General features: G+C 37.8%; 1 protein-coding gene across 1 annotated transcript; it reads left to right on the top strand.

Annotated features, from left to right (window-relative positions):
• Positions 1 to 289: 289 nt before the first annotated feature.
• cN-IIIB (cytosolic 5'-nucleotidase IIIB) lies at positions 290 to 24,071 on the top strand. Its single transcript, XM_071591418.1, has 7 exons — positions 290 to 443; positions 548 to 646; positions 730 to 799; positions 8,993 to 9,215; positions 12,212 to 12,466; positions 20,936 to 21,047; positions 23,507 to 24,071. The coding sequence occupies exons 1-7, from the start codon at positions 414 to 416 to the stop codon at positions 23,612 to 23,614; spliced, it is 897 nt and encodes a 298-aa protein (XP_071447519.1). The 5' UTR covers positions 290 to 413; the 3' UTR covers positions 23,615 to 24,071.
• The last annotated feature ends 704 nt before the right edge of the window (positions 24,072 to 24,775 follow it).

Here is a 24,775-nt window from a genome sequence, read left to right as displayed (position 1 = left end):
AAAGAGGAAGAGCATGAATAGATTTACAAAAAATAAAATGGGAACTTAAGATAGGAAGGTACCCAGAAGAATACAAATACTGTAATCTCTTATTAATCAATGAACAAGGTCGAAAAGACAATTGTAAGCATTGTTTTGTACACGAAGATTACTATGCCATCATTCCAACGTAGTGTTGCAGTCCAAAGATTAAATTGTATTATTTTTTTCCTACTGTTTCGTCGATTTCATTGCTTGCCTTCGCGCCATAAACAAAGGATGCCGTATCAGCGCAGAGCAAAACCGGGTACTGATTCACGTGTTTATGTTTGTTTAACTAGTTGTAGTTTGAAATTTAGTTTATTTAAGTTTCAAGTGTCGAAGGGTGGCTCTGTCATTTGTTCAAATATTGTACTTTTGATTGACTTTGAAAAATGCTGGGAAATGATCTTGGATCAAATGATGTATGTGATAAATGTCATATTGAAATGCCAATTGGAGATATGTTTGTGAATAATAATAATAATTGTATATATGATAATATCCGTTTCTTCATCCCACCCAACAGATGAGTTGGTTAATGAGTGAAAATGTTCGTATGAAGAACTCTGAAAAGGTTAAATCTATAATTAATAAGCTTATCGTTGGTGGCAAAGATATGTTGCAGGTATTCATTGAGCTGTAATTTAGTAATGTTCCAAGCGAGCGGTAGAATTGTTAGAATTCGCATGAATTGATTTGTTTTTTTAGGTGATCTCCGATTTTGACTATACTCTAACGAAGCAGCATGAAAATGGAAAAAGATGCCTTTCGAGTTTCGGTGAGTAGTAGGTATGCTATCTGTTGGTATGTATCTGTTTGAAAAAAATGTTTTCAATTTTATACTCTACATCGCAGTTGTTTTCACGCAACATATTTTGAAAGGTGGTTTTCCCTCTTTTAATAGGGAGTAGTTTTCATGCATAAAGTAGCCGAGCTGTTCAATCAAACAAAAATAATTAGGAGCCCATTGAAATACTGCTGAAAAATAAATATTAAATACTAGCCAAAAGTTGGTTGGCGGTTTTATAGCTTGTAGTCGATCGCATTATTTTTGGTGTTGCCCGCTCGTGATTTATGTCGTATTCAAATCGTCAGGAATGACTTGTGGAATCATTGTGTTGTTCATTCCCGGCTGACGTGTCCCATACTTATCGTGAAATAATTTTTTTACTATCTGTTTCCAAGACAAATGAATTGTTATTTTGTCTCCCATAACAGTATTTCGGAGTCATCAATTTGGGATCCATGTGGTGGCATAGCACACAGCTTTCTACCGGTTTGGTTAATGTAATTACCTACCGTCCTGAACTGCGTAGTTTAACTATAAATTACTACTTTCTGTCTGACCATCTAGAGAAAAGCTTATACTTTTAAAGACAAAGTAATAATTTACAACATTCAATTGAACCGAAGCCCTGGTGGTTTGGCGCATAACATTCAAGGGCATATAATATATAGCAAATATTGGCATATAATTATTATAGGTAATTATAGGTTTTGGATGGACCCAACAGCCAAATATTTCTCTTCTCTCCTAACAAAACACAATCCAACATCCTACTCTACCAGAAAGTCCCCTTATTCTCCGTAGACCTTTCCTCCCTTCATTCCACCCAGCATTCCTATCTCATTCCTGCTCCTTCCTTGTTTGCCTGAAATTCTCCCTCATAAATCACTGACTTCAACACACAACTACATTCCCCAGCAAGGCACTGTTAATTCATCTTTCCTGCCTCCTTTTGATTTCTCCGAACAACCCTATCTCCTTATGAATAACTAATAGTGCTACGATCAGTTATTCATTTGTTCGACTTCCAACACAACATGCCTGAAGCTGCTCAATTTGTTTTTAACCCTATCTCCTCTCCCACCGCACCTAGTCCTCTCCAACCCTTCCTCGTATGTTTTCATTTCTGCCCACTTCACCATCTCCACCCTTCTCCATACCCACACTTATAAAACCTCCAACCTATGTCCATCAGCATGCTCCAATGACCAAGTTTCTGCGCCGTACACGCTAAATATCAGCGTTTTAACAAACCTTTTCTTAATATCTTCACCCAAACCCTGTTGTCAATTAAAATTATTATTATTTTGGTAATCTACCGGTTAAGGTAGGTTTTTGGATGGACATAATTACTAATTAAATAATTTGTGACCCCTCGCAAAACACAACATCCTACTCTATATCAGGTCCCTCTTCAGCTCTAAGTACTTTCTTCCTCCCTTCATCCCGTCCAACATCCCTATCCTGTTCCTTCCCTTTCCTCGTTTGCCTAACATTCTCCCCTCAATTACAGTCTTCAACATCCCACTGACGGTCAATACCCCCTTCAGCCACTTTTCCTGCCTCCATAGGATTTCTCGCAACAAACCCCTCTCTTCGCCCACCATACCAAGTACTTCCTCATTTGTTTTCTTCTCAGTCCATTTCACCTTTTCCATTCTTCTCCACACCCACATTTCAAAAGCCTCCAGTTTATGTCTATCCTCCTGCTTCAATGACCACGTTTCCGTGCCGTACATAGCTACACTCCATATCAAAGTTTTAACGAGTCTTTTCTTAATATCCTTACTCAACATCCCTGTCATCAACTCCCTCCTCCTCGTGAAAGGCTCATTGCCTAGTGCAATTCTTCTCCTTACGTCCCTACCACTTTGACCGTGTTGGTCCAAAACACTACCGAGATACGTAAACTGTTCTACCTTCTCTAGTTTTTGCCCTCCTATTTTTATCTTCAGCTTAGCCTTTCTCTTTCTGGAAAATCGCATAACCTTTGTTTTATTAATATTGATTGTCATCCCATATCTGTCGCCCTGAATTTCCAATTCACTCAGCAATGCTTGCAGCCCCTTGGCTGACTGACAAACTAAAGCTTGGTCATCCGCAAACCTAACTGATTTTACGAATTCCCCGCCCACTTTCATTCCTACCTCCAGTTCTTCCCATGCCTCTTTGATCATTTCCTCTGCATACAGGTTGAACAGCAACGGTGATAATGGGCAACCCTGCCTTACACCTCTTCCTAATACTGCCCAACCGGACTTCCCGTTCCCCACTCGCACCTGAGCAGTCTGAGACATGCACAGGTTGCGGATTAGCCTCCTTTCCCTCCAATCTATTCCTATTTTCTGCAATATACTCATTAGTTTTTCCCTATTCACTCTATCAAAGCTTTTTCGAAATCTACGAAACAGGCGAATACCTCCTGGTTGTGTTCTATATTCCTCTCGATTAATAATCTTGTTACTGCAATGGCATCACGCGTACCTCTCTCCTTCCTAAACCCAAACTGATGATCCCCTAAGTAATCATTTGCCCTATGGGTTTGGTCAAAAGATTTGGATGGATGTGTTAGCTCCAATCTCAAAAAAGTGATAGGCAGCTTATGTGAGGACTACTAACCCATTAGTTTGATTTTGCATGAAGTTAAAGTGGTTTTCAGGATCATCAATAAGAGAATGGAGTGCAGGACTAATGATTACCTCGGGAATTATCAGTTTAGGTTTAGAAAGAGGACAGGCATGCCTGATGCCAAAGAATGTATGAGGTATTAAATGAAGAATACAATATATGTTTCCACTGTCCTTTTATTCATGTACAACTAGTTTCAATGCTTTGGCATCATCATCAGGTACAAATTAATCAAGTTGCGGTTCATTTATATATCCTTCATGAGGGAGAGGAGGGGTGGGTGAGAGAAGGGGGAGAAGGAGGGGAAAGAAAGTGGGGTTGTAATCGGCGTTGATGGGGTGGGGGGAGAGGGGTGCTTAGCATCAGGAAAGTTAATTAGTGGGTTCAAAAAGGTTTAGCAATGAAAAATGGCTACAAAGAAAATTTTATTGAAAAAATACCACAAAGAAAATGTTCCTTTAAAGAATACAATCTTTTATTCAAACCAATTAATGTGGAGGAAATAGGTTACAAATGGTGCAAACTCCCTTATTATGGATTGATTTCACAAAAGTTAGCCTACCTCTTTCTTAGGGAAAAATTTCGAATAGCTTTTTACGATACGAATAACTTAAAATCATTCTTGAATACTACATAAGACAAAATATGTATGTAAAATAAAAGTTGCATTTATAAGTTAACTTGTAAGGATTGTAGCACTATATATATAGGTCAAGCGGGGAGATCATTAAAAACATGGGTGGAGGAACACAAACGCTGTTTTGGAAACTGACCTCAAGCAATCACACTTCGCCAAGCATCTATGGGAAGAAAATCATTGGAGTGATTTCAATCCGGAACTCTTAAACCAGATGGAAAAAGGAATGAGGATGAACAAGTGGGAAGAGCTGGAAATCAGGAAGAATTTAAAAACGGGTCATTTGGTTAATGATTTATTGTTTGAATATCTCTCCCCAATCCTGGATGTACCCCTTTCCTTAACAGAAAGACCCAACAACCAAATGTGAACCCACCAATCACCTTTCCTGATGCTTAGCAGCCCTCTCCCCTCTCCCCATCAATGCCTATTGCAACCCCACTTTCTTTCCCCTCCTTCTCCTCCCCCTCTCTCCCACCCCTCCTCTCCCTCATGAAGGATATATAAATGGACCGCAACTTGATTAATTTGTACCTGATGATGATGCTTGAGCGTTGAAACTAGTTGTATGTGAATAAAAGGAGAGTGGAAAGATACATTGTATTCTTCATTTAATTAACATGAATTTCCACAAAGTTGAGCAATTGAATAAATGTATGAGGTCACTGATAGAAAGGAACATAAGAGTACTATCAAGTTGTATTTGTGTGTTTCATAGATTTCAAACAGGCATTCAATAGAATAAATTGGGTACAATTAATGAATATGTTGCAGAAAATAGGATTAGACTGGAATGATGGGAGACTTTTATGGATGAAATGGTTAAAGAGGCATGGAAAGGCTTGGATTTAAGAATAAAAGTGGGTGGAGGATTGATAAAATTAGTTAGGTTTACAGATAATCAAGCTTTAGTATGCCAGTTAGCGAAAGGGTTACAAGCATTCCTCAGTTCATTGGCAACTCATTGCGATAGTAATGGGATGAGTATGAATGTTGACAAGACATGGGTTATGTGGTTTTCGAGAAAGGAAAGCTAAGTTAAATATTGAAATAGGAGTTCATAAACTAGAGCAATCGAACTGTATACCTATCTTGGAGGTGTTTTCAACCAGACAGACATAAGAAGAAGAATTGAACTAGGTAAAGAAGCTTTCACAGGAGGAGGGAATTGATGACAGGGACTAAGGATGTTAAGAAAGGGCTCGTTAAAGCTTTGATATGGAGCGTAGCTATGTACGGTATGGGAACATGGTCATTGAAGCTGGATGATAGGCATAGATTGGAGGCCTTTGAAATGTGGTTGAGGAGGAGGTGAAGTGAACAGAAAAGAAAACAAACAAGGAAGTGCTAGACATAGTGGGGGAGGAGAGAGGATTGTTGGGAGAAATGACTAGGGGGCAGCAAAGATGGATACAGAACATTTTGATTGGCAATGTGATGTTGAATGCTGTGATAGAGGGGAGAACATTAGGCAAACGAGAAAGGAGTAAAAGGAGGATAGGCATGTTGGATGGAATTAAGGAAGGGAGAGTGTAGAATTGAAGAGAGACTGATTGTACTGTTGTATACCACGTTTTGTTTTGTTAGAAGGGGCAAGTAATTGTATTGTTGTGCAATTGAATAGGCTGTGTCCATCCAAAAGCTACCTTAACTAGTGCACTCGACCATTCAAAAACAAAAACCCACCAAATGGAAAAAATATATTCATTCATATCTAAATAGGTATGTATAGGAAAAAAGGATAAAAGCACATACGAGGGTATTCCCAAAAGTACCCAACCCAACAAAGAAAACCAACATTTTGGAAAGAAATGTATTTATTTTTCAACACAATCTCTTTTCAGCTGTATAACTTTTCCTGGCGATGTTAAATAAGTTTGATACCCTTTTTATTATAAGAAGTTTTGCTCCTCCAAATAGCCATTAACTGCCGACATTACTTCTTCACGGTTGGAAAATCTTTGACCAATTTGACCATTCCCTTTTTCATTAACGCACTCATATATGCCTTATGATTTTAAATTGGTATTTACTGTTGAGAACATTTTTTTTTGGTAAGTGACCCTCTTGTATAAATCACGAAGAAGGTCATAATTGGCACCCAATTAGAAGGAGCTATCATATTCGTTTTTGGGGATTGTTTTACATGAAAAATCATGCTTTCAAAATCTAGATTTCATGTAATTCAACAAAAAATCACCATCAGCACCTGACTTAATATGACTAGACAATACCAAACTTAACTCGGTTCACGGAACAATTTTCTCCATTGTTTTCATCAACTCTATTTTCAAATGCAGAACATTTTTCATGATGAATAGTTCTCTTACGTCACGAACCGGCTTGTAACCTTCATCTTCAGCTTCGGAATGTACCTCTGGCACAAAACAAAGTAGATTCTTTTTGTTATATTTATGGCATGACTGTTCTGTTCTTTGGTGACACAAAGTGCATTTTATGTGCCACTGTTTCTAGCGGTTCTTCTTTGCTACATTGAATCCTTAGGTCTCGCATCAGGTCTTTTTTCTTTGATATTTTCTTTCTCTGAAGTATATACACCGAGTGTAGTTTTGACAGCCTTCAGGCATTTTGAAATTTCTTTTGAATATGAGTCAATATACCGGACAATCCCTGTGAGATTGTGGAGAAGTGAGGAAGGAATTTACAGTGCCATGTGATTTGATACTTGTTCTTGATGACAATAAAGTCTATTTCCGTCAAATCAGTGGATTGGTGGTGGAGTACATTGCTTCACTTTCAACCGCAATATAAATAATTATCTCAAAATGAGATTCTTACCTGAGCAACAGCGACACAATCTGCCTCCAGCCCCCATTATGGCTAGATATAGATTACCGCAGCAGTCAAATGTTTCATTTGATTGGTATTTTGCTTGCCTTGAAACATAAAAGGGGAAAAACATTGAAACCTGTGATGTCCATCTGTTACAGCAGGCATGCTTAAGTAGAAACCCCAGCATTATTCGGAAATTTTAATTCATTTATCGAAAGAGTGAACTTTTTGATTGAAATTTCTTTGAATAATATTGTCCAATGTATGTTTCTCCAATCTTACAAAAGTGTTTTTACTCTGTTGTAAGAACGACCATGAAAACCATCAACACAAAACAATTTTTGCATGCACCGAACGTCAGCTGAAAATGAAATTTAATATAAATAACCAACCTCTATTTGTATCCCGCTTTCTGCACACAAAGTGTGTAGAAAGTGGGATATATCAAAAAATAAGAAAATATTAGTCTAAACCCATGCACATTCACCCATTCAGCTCACATGCACATATTCGTTCGGGAGTTACCATCCATTTGTTGCACCTGCCAAGGCACGGTATTGGCCCTGACTTGGAATGAACTTTCTTGTTTGTTACTATTGCCACTCCTTGCTGGTTCTCTTCTCCTCCTCCGTCTATTATTTTATAAATATCACTTCAGTAATCCTCACTATTCTGTCATATTACCTTGCCCAGCTCTAAAATATCTATGTTTCCTCTCTCCATCCATCCCTTTATATTTTCTAACATCCCCAATATAGTCCTAACATACCAGTCCCTATTCTAACTAATTGTAATGTGGAAATGTATTGGCATGAACACCAGGATATTCCAGTCAGTTCATTGGCTGTTCTATGAAAAACTGACATGATCCAAGTCCCCTTTCTTACTCATTTTGTCCTCTTCTGTACTGCTGCTGTTGATTCCACTTTGTTGGGACTGGGACAGTTGAAGCCTTGCCTCTGATGCTGCCGGGCATGACACACTGACCAATTGACCAAATCCCACATTGCCAAGACCCATACTTTGATCTTTGTCCATGATAGTAGCGTGGGATGTTTAATTTAAGTGGCATTCTATTACCTTTCACAAAGTGTTTTTGTATTGTGAAATCACAGTTTAACAGGAATTTGAAATAAAGGGTCTATCCCAAAAATAAGTTGAGCAAATGCAGGAAAAAATATACTGCAAATCAAAGTACGAATTATTGAAATTCTTCAAAAATAGAACCCTTTTGCATCCACGCATTGATTCCAGCACCTCTGCCATTCGCGGTATGTTCCTGGAAGGCCTTGATGGGAACATTTTTCAGGCACCTTGTCACATTTATCTGTCTCTGACGTTATCCAGTGTTCCAACATGGTTGCTTTTCAAGCTCCTTTTTATTCTTGGGAACAAAAAGTATAGGTCTGGTATTGCCGTATTGGGGTTGTAGGTCACTTTTACTTTTGTTGAATTCCTGCAGATGGAAATACAGCATCCATGCCGCAGCTGACGATTGTTTATTTTTTAAGTAACAGCTGGTAAGATGGAAAAATGATCATGTGAATTAATGAGAACCCAGGCAGTTGGATGGGATAAAATCTCAGAAACATGAGCATTTGAAGAAAAATTAAAGATTTTCTAGATTATTGAGTAACATTAATGGATTTAGGCCAGATGTAGATCATTTAGACTAATGTTATAATTAATTTTTTTCTTATAAAGGGCGGTTTTTTAATTCAAAATATGAGGGTAAGTTAATAAATAAATTGCAAAAGTCAGCAAGACAAACGGAGGAGCTGTGACAAATATTTAAATCGGAACGCTTGGATCATCCACCGTACAGTCCCGACTTAGCCCCTAGTGATTTCCATCTGTTCTGGCCCATAAAAAATCACTTGGGTGGGCGATGGTTTGAAAATAATGATGCTGAAGCGCAAGGGGTTACTCGTTGACTGCGCCAGCAAACAAAAGACTAATTTGCTGCTGGCTAGCAGTGACTTGTAAAGGGATGGGGTGTGCGTCTGAATGTGTGGGGAGAATATGTGGAAAAGTGAAATAAATTTCAGGAAGTTACTTTGATTAATACTGCTTCTATCCAGTTGTTTGAGTTATTTATTGACTTACCCTTGTATATTTTCTTTTAGGTATTTTTGAAGTTAGTGAACACCTACCTGCGCATTACAGGGAAAAGTCCTTGGTCTTATTTGACAAATATCACCCAATTGAGGTGTGCCACAAGATGACTGTGGAGGAGAAGGTTCCTCACATGATCCAGTGGTACAAGGAGGCGGAGACTTTGCTGACTGGCTGCTACTTGACTCCTCAGGACATCATCAATGCTGTGCAGGAGACACACACTGCCATGAGGTAAGTCAATCTAGTTTTGTGCTTACCTATGAATTGTGTGGCATTTGGTTGTGGCAGCATGGTGACATACAAGAGTGATCTGATAAGTTCTCAGCCTGATGATGAAAATGACGATGTTTTCGAAAAAGTTTTATGTGACGTAATCGCCTTTAATATTAAAACATTTCATCCAACATTGTTCCTCTCCCATTATTTTATCTCTTTAGTATTCTTCTGGAAGTTTTGTAAAGTACAAATTTAGTAGCTTCAGGCGTGATGTGGTGGAAGTTGAACTTAATGAATAACTAATCGAAGCACTTTTCCACTTAATAAAATTTTTATTTAACGACCAGGTTTCGATGTATTTCATCATCATCAGGTGCTGATGATGATGTTATACATTGAAACCTGGTCGTTAAATATAAATTTTATTTAGTAGAACAGTGCTACGATCAGTTATTCATTATATGAAGTATTCGTCTACAGTTGCAATCGCTTCTTGATTGGACAAAAAGCGTTGACTAGGGAGGAAACTTTTGAGATTTTGGAAGAAATGAAAGTCTGAGGGAGACAGCCGTGGAATAGGGTGGATGTTCTGACCCTTGACAGTGCAAATCCCTCTATTTCCCCATCGCTAAGACTCTTTTGTGGGTAGGTGCATTGGCCTGTCGGAAAACATTTCTTTCCTCTGCAAGTCGGTTCTGTTTTCACAACTTGTGCACCCCAGTTTTGTTACAAGGTTAAAATGCGAGCCCTCGTAGTAATCCCCAGTTATTTTTTTACCTTGATTTGGATTTCAAAAAACTGATGACATGACCTTTCCTGCCCATAGCACCGTCTTTGCCTCAATCCACTGAATGGATTGTTGTTTTGATTCTGGTGTGTAATTTCGAATCCATGTTTCATCCATTGTCACTTTATGATGCAGAAAATCACTCCTGTTTTTTGTAAAGCCCACCAAAATATTGTTTGAAAAGTGTTGTCCAAATGCATTTTTGAAGCCAAAGAGAGCATGTGTGGCACCTATCTTTTGTCAAGCTTTGTCATGAGCTATTCCTCATGCTAAATGTAACCAACACTTCTTTTGATTTTCCAACAGCATTAGCAGTTTCACACACCTTTGTACGCACATCATCCAAAATCACGTCATGCAACTTTTGTGTTGATGTACTTGTTGGACGTCCTTCACGTTGACCATCTTGGGAGTCTTTCACGGCCACATTTTAACTTGGCCGCCCATTTCTTCACGGTAGAAATTGAAGGAGATGAGTCCCCATTACACATTCACAAACCTGGAATGAATTTCAGTTGGCATTAAACCTTATTTTATAAAAAATTTATTATCATTGCATAATACTCAATTCTTTCCATTTCAAACAATAGACACCCCACAATTAATATAATCGACTGCTTACAGTGAATGGCTTGCATTTAACACTGCATCTACTCACAGTTATGCCAACATGAGAGGAAAAAATCTTTTGAGTATTGATATCATCTGTAGGCAAAGCCGAGAGCTTTTCAGAACACCCTCATAGTACTAATTGAGGAGATAATGTGCATATGTAATGTTAAGGTGGAAATCATCATTATTTCATTTATACAAGGTATTCCACATATTTAAAAAAAGTTTTCAGACAGACCTTAATGACTGTTCACTTCTAAGTATTGTGAGGAGTATGTGGGTTCTTTCTTTGCCCAACATTATTTCTTTCTTAATTTCTTTGTAATGTCTGCCTCTTTTCATATTGTCCAAAGAGACCACTCTCTTCCTTCCCTTACTCTGCTTACCCATTCTTCTTCCTTCTATCATGGCATTCGACATACTTCTACCTTCCAATGATTCCTCTACCTGATTTCTCGTTAAACAAATTAAAAGGCTTGGGGAGCAATATTTGAATCTCAAGTAAGTGTTCACCATAATTTCAATTGTGTGCATAGAAAATCTTGTAGATCCCTTGATTTCATTCTCAGAAACTGTTCAGATTTTCAAGAAGCATAGAATCCTACAGTTTAGTACTACTCAATGCTAAGATCTAATTGTGATCACTGCTCTAAGGTATGGTCAACATAATATGATTGCCATGACAGCTGTAAGGTTGCAGTAGTCAAGGGGAAGAGCATTGGACTACTGACCTGAGGGTCTGGGTTTGATTCCCAGGGAAGCCTCTCTGGGTACCATCAGCTCCACCCAAGCTGTGTAATTTTTGGGTTCTAGATCTTCCTGGAAAACCGTAAGCGGCACAGGGAAAGGAACTGGCACCCCTTATGACCCAGTTAATGTGTGAATTTCACATGCCGTTGGGCTTAGTACTGGGTGAACTCTGCCATCACCTACCAAACCGACCTTCGGGTTGATTACTGTGCTTATGGTTTCATGATAGCAGTACCAATAATACCGTATTTCCTGGCACTAACAAGAGACTTTTTTTACTCCAAAATGTGCACTAATATCAGCCCGCATCTTATGGACCGGGGAGTATAACGTAAACATACTTTAAGCCATTTAAGTGCATACTGTTTCCCCGAGATAATAATGGCTGTTAAGTATTTTTTGCTGTATGATGTGCAGGAAATAGCTGCCTTGATTTTGAATTTTGATAATGTCACTGTTTTGAATCAGTAGTAAGCAATGGAGTTTAAATATTTTTTGAAAGTACTCCCAAAAAATGTATGTATATGTATAATATATATATATATATATGTATATATGTATTATAATTTGTTTTTATGCTAAGTTCTGTTTAATTTGTGATTGTACTGAAAGTGGGTTTTCATTTTATATCATAATTAGATGTCCATATTAAATGCATTTGTAATTTTCTGCAGACTTTATTTTAAGGTGCGTTTCACCGACTTGCGGCATCATCAGGCACAAACTTATTTAATATGGACATCAAACAATTTCACCTAGTGTAAAGTGTAAAGCATAATGAGATGTTTTATATTTTATTATCAGTATTGGTGCTAAATTAAAATGTGTCCCTTTACTTATTTTTCGTTCCATTCTTTAACAGAGATGGCACAGATGACATGATGAACACTCTGGAGAAGGCAGGTATCCCAGTGCTTGTCCTTTCTGCTGGCATTGGAGATGTGGTGCAGGCTGTCCTGAAGAAGCATGCCATCCTGCACCCAAACGTGTCCATCGTATCTAATTTCCTAATGTTCTCACAAGTAGACACAAATATAGTCCTGGATGGATTTCAAGGGGAGTTCATTCATGTGTTCAACAAGCACGCTGCTGGCAGTGGCCCCAATAAAAGTGGACAGTAAGTTATTCTTATTTATTAACACAATCCTGACAAACCATTAGGCTATATATACTACCTTGATCAAAAAGTTCCCGGAATAACCACCGTGTGGCGCTCCCATCGTTCCGATTTGAGTTCTGTTTTTTTTGTTAAATTGGTACATCTGTTGTTGATATTCCCTTTAAATCTTAGTGTCATAACTTGACATTTGCAAAAGTTACGTAGCCAAGAGTACATCTATCTCTGTGTGTGTTGGCGATTTTTTACAATTTCAGAAATGGATTTAAATTTGCAACAACGAACTTGTATTAAATTTTGCGTAAAAAACGGATTTAGTGGCGCACGGACGTTGCAAATGTTGGAAAAGTGTTTCGGCAACGATTCTCTAAAAAAAACGGTCGTTTACCAGTGGCACGAGCGGTTCAGAAGTGGTCGTGAGTCAATCGAAGATGATGAACGCAGTGGCAGATCATCGACATCGAAAGTCGGTGAAAAAATTGATAAAGTAAAAGAAATGTTGGTCAATAACCGCAAATTAACCATCAGAGAAATAGCGGAGGACTTGAACATTGCCTATGGATCCGCCCAAGACATTGTGGTTAATGATTTGGGTTTCCGTCGTGTAGCAGCAAAGTTGTTGCCAAAAGACCTCAATTTCATGCAAAAAAGAGACCGTGTTGACGTCGCAAAAGACATGATTTGCGAGGCTGAATCCGATCCCACATTCATCAAAAGGATCATTACTGGAGACGAGACGTGGGTTTATGAGTACGACACGCAATCCAGACATCAGGCAAGTGAATGGCGTTCACCAAATGAGCCGAGACCAAAAAAACCACGTCGTTTTCAGTCAAAAAAGAAGGCAATGCTGACGGTTTTCATGGATTACAACGGTGTAGTGCATCATGAATTTTTGCCAGAAGGCCAGACAGTAAACAAAGAGTATTATTTGGGCGTTATGAGACGTTTGCGTGAAGCAATTCGCCGAAAGAGACCAGAAATGTGGGCAGAAAACTCGTGGATTTTGCACCAATGATAACGCACCGTCGCACAGTGCTATCATTATTCGTAATTTTTTGACGAAAAATGCAACAAATACCATCCAACAGCCACCGAATTCACCTGATTTGGCTCCCTGTGACTTCTTTCTGTTCAATCGAGTTAAAAAACCATTACGGGGAACGCGTTTTAGCAGCCGAGAGGAAGTAATGGAAAAATCGCAGGAAGCACTAATGGACATACCGAAAACCGAATATAAAAAATGTTTCGAGGATTGGATCAAGCGCTGGCATAAGTGTGTTGCAGTCGATGGGGATTACTTTGAAGGGGACAATATAGATTTAGATGAATAAACTTGTATTTTTAATTTTCTGAATAAATTCCGGGAAATTTTTGATCAAGGTAGTATTTCTCCCGGTAGACTCCAGTTATTACAAATATAAGAATAGCGTAATTAACATCCAGTCTCGCAATTATTTTAAATAGCAAATGGTGCATATCCATTCGGAGATATATCCTTTATCAATAAATGTTGGTTCAAAATTTATTCATTTGCTAATATAGCTGACATCTTAATAACAAGTTGCTCATTTCCACGAAATTTAATGCTTGACATAACTTTAATTTGTTCTGAGATAAGAAAAGCATGGAATATATTGATTATTTTTTTGCATATTTTAATGGTATTATAAACATATTTTTTGCATAGTTTGCATGGTATATTTTTTTTATACTTTGCATGGTGTATTTAAATATTTTTTGCAACTCTTTCGTGGTATATTTTTAATATTTTTGCATATTTTACATGTTATATTTTTGCATATTTTAAATGATATAATTTTATTATTTTGTTCTCCGTAGCTAACAGCGTGATGGAAGATTAACCATTAGAACTAGGTGTCATTTCCCCATAGTCAATCCAAAAAGTGTCCATACTTTTTAAAATTAGCAGTGACTTTTTAAATAAAATTGTCGTTTTACTACGGTACTGAGGATTGCATTGGGAAAACAAAGAGAATAAGAGGAATACAGTTAACTTAAATAGTCGCCATTAATCCCAAAAATGTGTAATTATCATCGTCATCATGAGTACTTCAATCTTAAGATTGGTTTATCTCAATCCTCTCTGCAAATATTGTTTTTAATCCCTAACCCTCTCTTAGCGAGTCTATTTTACCCTATTCCTTAATGTTTACTATATACTTGTCTCTTGGTGTTCAATTACTGTATCTGCCCTTCAATATTCCCTCACATTATGTTTCTAACTTATTCAATTGTGCCTCATGGTCTGATTAACCATTAAGTCCTTTTTTGCCATAGAGTTCCCTATATGACCCAATCCTCTAATCTGCACCTCGTAATATGCTTCCTCGTTCCTCACTTTTTCCGTCCATTTAATTTTCAGCATTCTTCTCTTCAGCACCATGTTTTAAAGGTTTCTATTCTTCCCTAGCTCCCTTACCTTATGCTCCATATCTCTGATACATAGAGTGCTATGCTCCATACGAATATTTTGATGTATTACTTCCTTACTTGCAGCCTCAGGTCCTTTAAACATAGCCATTTCCTCTTATTGATTAAAGCCTTCTTAGCTTGACATTATTCTTCGCTTGATATCAGCCAAACTTCTCCCATCGCAAATAATAATACTACCCAGATAGATGAAGGATTCCTCTTGCTCTAGTTTCACTCCCCGAATTGTGTGATATCTGCCTTCGCCTTCTCATGGCCTGATGATGCTACCTAAGCATATTTTTTAATAAAATCGTGCACCTTTTTCTTTGAATTTCACCGGATTGCATCATATTTTACTACTTCTCAGACTATGGTACACCCAATGAACCCCTTGGTAAACGCATATGAGCATTAAAATGCAGCCATTTCAAAGTGTAAAACAATTATCTGCCTTGAATGGAATTCGAATTCGGATCCCTTGAAATATCCGGGTTTGAATCCCCGACAAAGCGAATGATTTTATTACACTTTTGAAATTGCTGCATTATAATGTTCAGTAGCAGATGATGCCATTATAAGTTACTGTCGCGGATTCTCTAAATGTTTCCTAGAATTTGTAAATCAGCACACTTACGGTGTCTGTCCAATACATACGCGAACTATGGCCATAAAAGTTTATATTACAAAATTCAGTCTACATCGATTTTGTCCCCTTCAAAGTACTCTCTATTCGTTGCTATGCGCTCATTCCATATTCTATTCCACTGTTTAAAGAACCCTTGGAATTCCTCAGCGGTTAGGCTTTTTAGTTTTCTCGTCCTTACTTGCTATATTGTGTCTCCCCACATCTTCCGAGTGATATCCCCTCATCACATTTTTGCATTTTGGGAATAGGAAAAAGTCGCAGGGGGCGAGATCTGGCGAATAAGGAGGATGAACAAGGATGGTGATTGAATTTTTTGCCAGAAACTGACGAACAATCAATGCTGATTGTGCAGGTGCATTGTCATGGTGAAGGATCCACCCATCATGTTCGGTTAAAACAGTGTGCACTGTTGATTTTCCTAAATTCAGTTCATGAGCTATCATTCGGACAGTCTTTCAATGATCGTTAAGGACAAGGGACCGCACACGATCAATGTTGTCGTCAACACAGGTGGTTGAAGGTCGTCCCGGCCTTGCATCATCCCTGGCGTCTTGTCGGCCATCTTTAAAACGCTTAATCCACTTGAAAACGAATATTTTCTTCAGAGCATTATCAGATATCGTCAACGTTCAGTAATTTCTTGATAAATTTTACCACACCTCACCCAAAAACTTGATATTGATTCGTTGATCCGTGATTTCGTCAATTTCCATTTTCGTCAGACAGTAAAAACAAAGACAATAGAAACTGACATAACTGGCACCATGCGCACAGCTCAACGATCCGCCAAGCAGAGAGGGCTCATTGGGTCTCGGGCAACTAGCGCCACTAGTGGGCGGCGTCATGGCAGCCAGATTGTACCAGCTCGCGTATTTAAGTGTCAGATCTCGTATAACGATTGATATACTTTATCTAATTGGTGATTCTCAAATTCGCATAATATTCACTTTTCATCCCTGAGTTACGAGTCATTTTTAACGACACCTTGCGAGCATATTAATTTTTACTTATACTGCCAGGATTTAAAAAAATCGCTGGGAAACTTTTATTCCTCCTCTAATTTTAACTCAATGTAGCAGCACTCATTAAGAAAAAAATAATGCTCTCATCTCTGCTCCCCTACGACGTTTGTCGCCGGCGGAGAAAGAGAGAGGGGTTGCATAATCCTACGCTTAAGAGAACGGCGATAACCCCAAAAGAAGGGTCAGTTCCACACACGCCGAATGAAAAAAATGAACCAATCCTGGCTAATGGAATTCTCTCCTCCCGCCCGCTTATTTATCTACGCCGAATCTTCCTCTGAAAAACCTATTAGGATATGTGACAGTGGGGTTGGAGGAAGGGGTTGTCACAATGAAGGGGGTTAATCCAATTTAAAAATGGTCGCCGTGGGGGTGCACCAATCGTCCAGGAGGTTTTTTTCCGAGTGTGTGAAGGAGTGGTGGCGATATCCGCTCTCTGATTGCCATGGCAAAACGGTCCGTTTAATCTTAAGGTCCAACAATTTATTCTTCTTATCTCTCAATCCTGGTGTCCATAAAACCTCCGATTAATTTTTAATGCTTTGACTAAGGCCTGGAAACTTTTTCTTTTTTCCGAGTATGTTGCACACGAGAAACCTACGTTGGACACATAGAAAGACATTTACGCCTGTGCGAGTGTGTGATAATGTACTTCTAGTGTATGCGACCTTCTTTGAACACATACGAGATCTGTCCAATAAATACGCGAATTGAGGCCATGAAAAATTTTATTTTGCAAAATTTAGTCTACATCGATTTTGTCCCCTTCAAAAGTACTCTCCATTCGTAGGCTATGCACTTATGCCATATTCTTCTTTTCCACTGTTCAAAGCACCCTTGAAAGTCCTCGGCAGATAAGCTTTTTAATTTTCTCGTCGTTTCTTTCTTTATTGTGTCCACATCTTCCCAGTGATGTCCCCTCATCACATTTTTGCATTTTGGGAATAGGAAAAAGTCGCGGGGAGCGAAATCTGGCGAATAAGGAGGATGATCAAGGATGGTGATTGATTTTTTGGCCAGAAAATGACGAACAATTAATGCTGAATGTTAAGGTGCATTGTCATGGTAAAGGATCCATCCATCATGTTCGGTTAGTAATAATGTGCATTGTTGATTTTCATAACATTGACATATTCTAACTACGTATTCGTATTTTGACATATTCTAACTACGTATTCTCGAGGAAAGTTTGATCTCACCTTATGAAAGTTGGCGTTTGTAGAGTTGTGATTGTGATATGAAAGGCGAGACTGAAAGTGTGATAGATGAGTTCTGGGGAAAATTGAGATAAGTTTTTGCTGAGTGTGCTCCTGGTGAAGGGATAATAGTATTTAGAAACATTGATAATTATATTGGATTTGAGACGGGATGCCTCTGAAAAATTGGTAGGGCTCTTTAGCGACCACCAAGAGATTGTGTCAATGTTTTTAACCATTTGCATGAATTTCTAAGGGAAGAGGGTTATTTTTTCAATTACATGGTTTAAGCATAAAGTGAAGCAAGGTTCAGACATAATTGGGTCCTTGGCTCCGATGAGGAAGCTTCCTCATCAGAGACAAGGACCCAGTTGGCCTAAAAACCCCAGACATCAAGTCCCTGGTGCATGCGGAGACATCTACATTGGAGAGGGACCATTGAGACCAGAGAGAAAGAACGTCAATGACACTTACAGCCGGGGCAGATGGAGAAATCGGCCATTGCTGTACATAGCATAGGTATGGACCACTCCATTAAATTCAATGAACCAAAGTTGCTTGCCCGCTCTCTTGGTTACTGGGACCGAGTAATCAAAGAAGCCATTGAAAAACAGATGGGGATTCTGAATTTCAATGGAGATTCTGTCTATTCCCTCAGCAAAGCATGGAAACTGGTGCTGTGGAATGTTAAAGAATGAGGGAAAAGAACACAGTACCATGGAGACTAGTCTGGAGGCTCCTCCACCACTGACCAATCACGAGTCACCTTCGAAGCATTGACCAACATGGAACCCCTGACCTGGTGGAAGACCTGAGAAAACTTCATAAATCTGACATGCTGGGAAAGTACCAGATTATACTTCATCAAAGTGCACTCCTGTCCTCAATGTTGTATGCATGTGAAATTTGCTTAAACCAGGAATCACATGATTTTGAAGGGAATTGAAATCTGTTAATGAAATGGTTAGGTAGGGCAAAGGGGTGAGTGGGATATAGATGAGGAGTGTCTGGGTTAAATGTGCAATTCAAGATCATTGAAGAGAGTAAGTATTTTGTGGATTTGTATGTTAGTGGGATGTGATAGTCCAGGCGATCGAATATTGGACTTCTGACTGCAGAGTGCATGTTTGATTCCTTTGCTAAATTTCTTCCAAATATTTCGATCAAAACTTATGTTGTTAACAGTGACTTGAAAATTTTGTCTTAGCAAAAAAATGGAGTTAACTTTTGAACACATTCGTGCAATGATTTTTTATGACTTTCGACGTGGATTATCAAGACAGGAGTGCATCGATCAACTTACTTCCACTTTTGGCAATGAAGCTCCATCCTCTGCCACTGTGAAACGCTAGTATAAAGAATTCCATCATGGTCAACTTACTTCCACTTTTGGCAATGAAGCTCCATCCTCTGCCACTGTGAAACGCTAGTATAAAGAATTCCATCATGGTCAACTTACTTCCACTTTTGGCGATGAAGCTCCATCCTCTGCCACTGTGAAACGCTAGTATAAAGAATTCCATCATGGTCAACTTACTTCCACTTTTGGCGATGAAGCTCCATCCTCTGCCACTGTGAAACGCTAGTATAAAGAATTCCATCATGGCCACTGTCCCCTCGGGGACGAAAGTTGTGAAGGTCATCCAAAAGCAGTTGTTGTGTCAGAAAAAAATTGATGCTGTGCAAGAACTAGTATAGGATGATCGACATGTGACTTATCGTGAGATTGAGGCATCCTTGGGGATTAGTAAGACGAGCATCAATAAGATATAATATTGCATTAACATTTGGCTGTGAAAAAAATTTGTTTGCATTGGATCCCGCATAATTTGACCAAAGCTCAAAAAGATGCTTGGGTCAATTGGTGCAAATAAATGCTCAAGAAATTCAATCGCAGTGCATAAAAAGCTGTGTAGAATAACATCTACACAGGTGATGAATCTTTAATCTATGCATATGAGCCCGAAACAAAACAGCAATCCACTGAATGGGTCTTCCAAGAGGAGCCAAATCCATCAAAAGTGATTTGTGTACGAAGCACACCAAAGCAAATGATCGCCTGTTCCTTTGGAATAACTGGACATGTGGCAACCGTACTGTTAGAGCTGCATAGAATAGTAAATTCTGAATGGTATTCGAGCATTTGTTTGCCGGAAGTGCTCGGTGAAATACAAAAAAAGAAGTGGCAACAAAGGGTCATCCTTCATCATGACAATGCAAGCTCTCACAGATCGGCTGAAACATACTACCTATTTGACTGGCCAAAACGTCGCATTCATGGGTCATCCTCTGGACAGCCCTGATTTAGCACCAAGTGACTTCTATTTATTCCCGTTTATCAAGAAAATATTGCATGGCCAACGTTTTTCGGCACCTGAAGAAGCCGTTGATGTGTTCAAAAACCATGTTTTGGAGGTACCTCAATCGGAGTGGAAAAAGTCTTATGAAAATTGGTTCGAGCGCATGCAAAAGTGAATTGATTATCATGGAGAATACTTTGAAATACAATGAAGGCATTTTCAACAACAAATTACTGTCTTTTCAGCATTAGGCTGAAAATATAAATACCAACCCTCATATTACAGGGTGGAGAGAAAGCCAGTGTCAGCATTAGCCTACTCTTAATTGAAGGCTCATAAGAGTCAACAGTTCAATGCCCCACCTAATGGATGGCATAGTCTACCTGAAAGGCTCTTCATATGAGATCGGGAAACCTCTGAAAAATTCTGCTGTGGTGGGGATTATAAAAAATACCCTTAGGGTGGAAAATCAGTGCCAATGAGGAGCCAGTACAATAGTTACTGCATCAACCCTACCCCCTTATGACAAATTCACATCTGCGTAAACAGGGACTCCGCTTACTCTTTCTGTTGATAGTTGGCAAAATTACTCTTTGTATCTCTTTAGCATAGATATTATACTGTTATTTTACTCAAATTGACCCTTTTGCTTTATTGACAAGTTCTTGTTTATATCCTAATTATATAAAAATTTTGTGCAAGTGTTTTGATGGGATATGCAGGGCACTCTCACTCAGTTTGGTCAAATACATACTACATAATTCATAACCTTGAATGAAGTAAGTTTATTTTGTATACATTTCGTGCTGATTTCTGCTTTTTTTACCTTTGTCAAAATTCATCATATGAACCAACTTTTGTGCCCATAGTTCAAGAAGTCATGTGATTCTCCTTGGGGACAACGTTGGAGATGCAGGCATGGCAGAAGTTGTGCAGCCCACCCCACTTGCAGTGCTCAAGATAGGATTCCTTTATGAAAAGGTAATGTTCTTTTCACTCTTGATGTGGTGCTGTTTATTCTACCTGGACGTATCATCCTCTAGGAGAACATGAAATTCAGCTCAAGACATGGGAAAAAACAAGCACAATACATTTAAAGTGGAAGACAGAATAAAAGATAAGTGGAGCTCATTGCAAAACAAATATACTCATCAATATAAAACAGCCAACGTACAAAAAATAAAAAAAAACAGCAGCAAATACAAAAACAAGAACCATTTTGAGCTTGAGAACAAAGTCCGTTAACATTGTCATTCACCATTTTAATCTCTGAACAACTTTTCAAAGAATCTGCATTTAAAATTGTCCTGTAATAATTTATTTTACCTATTAAGTAATTGAATTTGAAAAATAACTAACCTGGTTTTTCCACATAGAAAATTTAGTTATGACTCAGGTTTTGTTATAGTATAACTTCTTCAGGCGAAATTCCCCCACTCCTCTGCCAACTACCTCGATGCCAAGCAAACCTTTTTCGACATTTTATTAATCCCTCCTTCCAGCCTGCTACTTTATCACCATTACCAATCCTCCTCCGCCTCCAACCATAAAATTCTCCCCCCCCCCTTCCTGCATCAACTAATCCTTTCCTTCCTCTCCACCCAGAGAGGATACATATATACTGTGTTTGACGTGTCAATTTTTACCTAGAGATGTCATAATATAACAAAACCTGGGTCTTAAATAAATTTTTTATGTCAAAAAGCCATCTTAGTTATTTTTCAATTTCAATATGAAGATTTTCCACCAAGTCACACCAGAAACAATTTTACCTATCTATTGAGAGATGATATTCTGTCGGTGTGCCCCAGTAATAGTGAATGAATAGGAAATAGCTTGATGCCAGGGGCTTGTGTATGATTATCAGTAGACATTTTAAGATTCTATGCTAGAAATCTTTATCGTGGAAGGGAATCTATGGTATTGAATATACTTTTAACTCCTTTACTTCTCATGGTTGTCATTGTTCATGTATGCAATTGGAGATCTCTATGAGTGAAATATTTTGGTTGCCATAGGCATTTATTTTCAGTCTGCTTGGTTTTTCATAAAATTTTTAATTTCAGGACTTGTGTGGCTGAGTTAAATATTTTCAGTTTCCGAAAAAAATGTGCCTGACCTATCCTGCCACAAAAATAAATGTGCACATGCATACATTTTAGCCATAAATCAGCAATTTCATATGAAAGCCCAATGGCAATGGGCGTAAGTATTTATTACATATTACCATGATGAGGGTAAAAAATGAAACTGCACTTCCACATGAAGATTAAATATATCACACGACCATGGTTTTGATGCTGCACATCATCCTGATGATGATGTTGGAGATTCATTGTATGTTGTTACTCTTATAGTACTTTTAATATCATCCATAAATTTCTTTCTTTGGCTTCCTCTACCTTTCTTTCCTATTATTTTCCTGGAAATTATTATGTCTGAGAATATATCCAACAAATTTAATTTCGATTTTATCATTGTTGTTATGCATTGTGTTTTTATTACTTGCTTATATTCTCTTTTTTAAGCATGTTCATGGAGTTGAAATGTATCTGTAATTCGCAATTTTCTTTGTGTTTGATGTGTCCTATACCTACATGATATGTATGGTCATTGGACAGTAAAAATATTATTATTATTGTTAAAGCCACTGTAAAATCAATTTTTTCACCCCTCACTAATGTGCACATTCATCATGATGTAACAGTTACTAAGTTAAAAAAATCATTCGTCTTCTTTGCTCCCCATCCTGGTCAAGGCAAATGGTTTTTACACAATGAAATTGTTGCATTGTGCATATTTGTTGATCCTTCTAATGCAAATTTATGATGGTCATGAAACGTTAACTAAGAAACTTAAAAATACATGTATACTATAATGTAAAAATTCTTTTCTGGTCAGATCGTGTAAAAATTTGAGTGTTTAATGAGATTACATAGCATTAGTTTGCCCCCACTGACGCTATCACCTGGGCTGAACCACTGTTGTTGAATGATTATAATATGACTTGAAAAAATAGACTCCAGAAATATGAACTAACTAAGCACTTGGAATGGTGATTCAGTGTTCTCCAGTCAATCTCTAGCTGACTTGTCCTTTCTGACTTACCATAAAAAGATGCGCACAGAGTGTACTCTGGAAATAATGCTAAAAAATTGACAGAATGAATGCAATCTCCTTGCTAACTAATAGAAAGGCCCATCTGCCAGTGGAAAAAGTTTAAGAGGGTTTCAGAAAATATTTTTTGTTAGAGTTTTTATGCCCAAAGCCACATCTCTTTTTAGTACTGAGATGTTTATGCCCTTTGTGCAACAATGGATATTATCATAAATTTTAATGTCATTTGTCAAAGTTTGTGTGTGATTGGATATTGCATGAAGTTCACATTTAATATGCTTAATATTTATGTTATTTATAATTTCAAAACTGAATCTTTTCAGAGTGAAGAAAGGCTGCCTAGTTTTCTTGAACACTTTGACATTGTTCTCATTGACGATCAAACAATGTGCTTTATGAACAAACTCCTCCAGTTAATCATTGAGAAGTAAATGGAACGGTAAGACTGTGCATATATGTATAACATTTAAAACCTTTTTTTGCAAAGTGTTTACGAACACATATTTAGTTTTCAAGTTTAGATCCCTTCAATGGAAAAAAACAGTTATTCTGTAAGCAGCGGAGTCTGACATTCTCTCATGTTTTATTTAATAATCATGCCATATGAGTCTTGTCAGTGATACTTTACAGATTACTTGTAATTGACAGGTGACACTTAAACAAGTATTAATCGCACATGGAAATTATCACATTTATGATGCCATATGTTTTATGATAATTATCAGTGAGGCTATCATTGCTAATGCTGAGTAAGTATTCATCTCTGTCATAATTAAACTGATAAATCAAACTCTCCAACTTTGTCTCTTGGAAATGAAAACCAGTGAATATTATTTTTATGTCGAAACAACTATATTTTAAGAAAATAAAAGTTTATTTAAGATGGAATCATGACTTATTTTCCACCCAAAGTGATCACATAAAAATTGTCTCCTTGGCACATTTTGAAAATTTTCCAACCAATTACTGTGAAATCCACTATTAACACTTACCTAGAGACCCCAAAATATTTCTGTAAGGGTAAATAGTGAGGGAATGCGCCCTAGGGAAAAAGGAGGATTTTCACTTTTACATGCATAATTACTAGAGTAAAGGTGAAAGCAAGAAACAGACTGATAAACTGAAAAAGAGCAGATTTATTTATTATCTATAGCTGTCCTTATTTATTTATATATCTCAATCACCATACCAGAAGCCATTCAAACCTACATATCTACAGGTATATACACCCACACACACAATCGAACCAATGCTGCGGGCCTAGGACCTAAGTCACTGGGACTAAACTTGATTAAATAAATTACGACAGGAATGCAAAGACATAACTCAGTTAAAAAGACAAATTAAAAGAATTCTAATGGAGAAAAATTGCTACGGCATGTCTGAATTTATTAATGAGAAAATATGAAGTGTGTGTGCAAAATATAACCTATGTATGCAAGATAAAATGCATATTTTTTATCTCTGTGCATGTATGCTCTGAATTCCTACCTTTTTTATAACATATTGCTATTGTACACCAATCCTTGGGAAAAATAAAGCTATTACTATACAATGAATGAATAAAACTGCATTACACATTTTGGATACAT

This window comes from Hetaerina americana, unplaced genomic scaffold (genome assembly GCF_022747635.1).
Source record: "Hetaerina americana unplaced genomic scaffold, ioHetAmer1.1.p SCAF_46, whole genome shotgun sequence".
NCBI lineage: Eukaryota > Metazoa > Arthropoda > Insecta > Odonata > Calopterygidae > Hetaerina > Hetaerina americana.
This window is presented reverse-complemented; position numbering and strand designations above follow the sequence as displayed.

What these genes read in the sequence shown, in the direction of transcription:
- cN-IIIB (XM_071591418.1), top strand. Translation starts at nt 414, where the DNA reads ATGCTGGGAAATGATCTTGGATCAAATGAT. An exon ending in GTGGCAAAGATATGTTGCAG is followed by an intron (nt 647 to 729) that starts GTATTCATTGAG and finishes TTGTTTTTTTAG; the next exon opens with GTGATCTCCGATTTTGACTA. An exon ending in AAGATGCCTTTCGAGTTTCG is followed by an intron (nt 800 to 8,992) that starts GTGAGTAGTAGG and finishes ATTTTCTTTTAG; the next exon opens with GTATTTTTGAAGTTAGTGAA.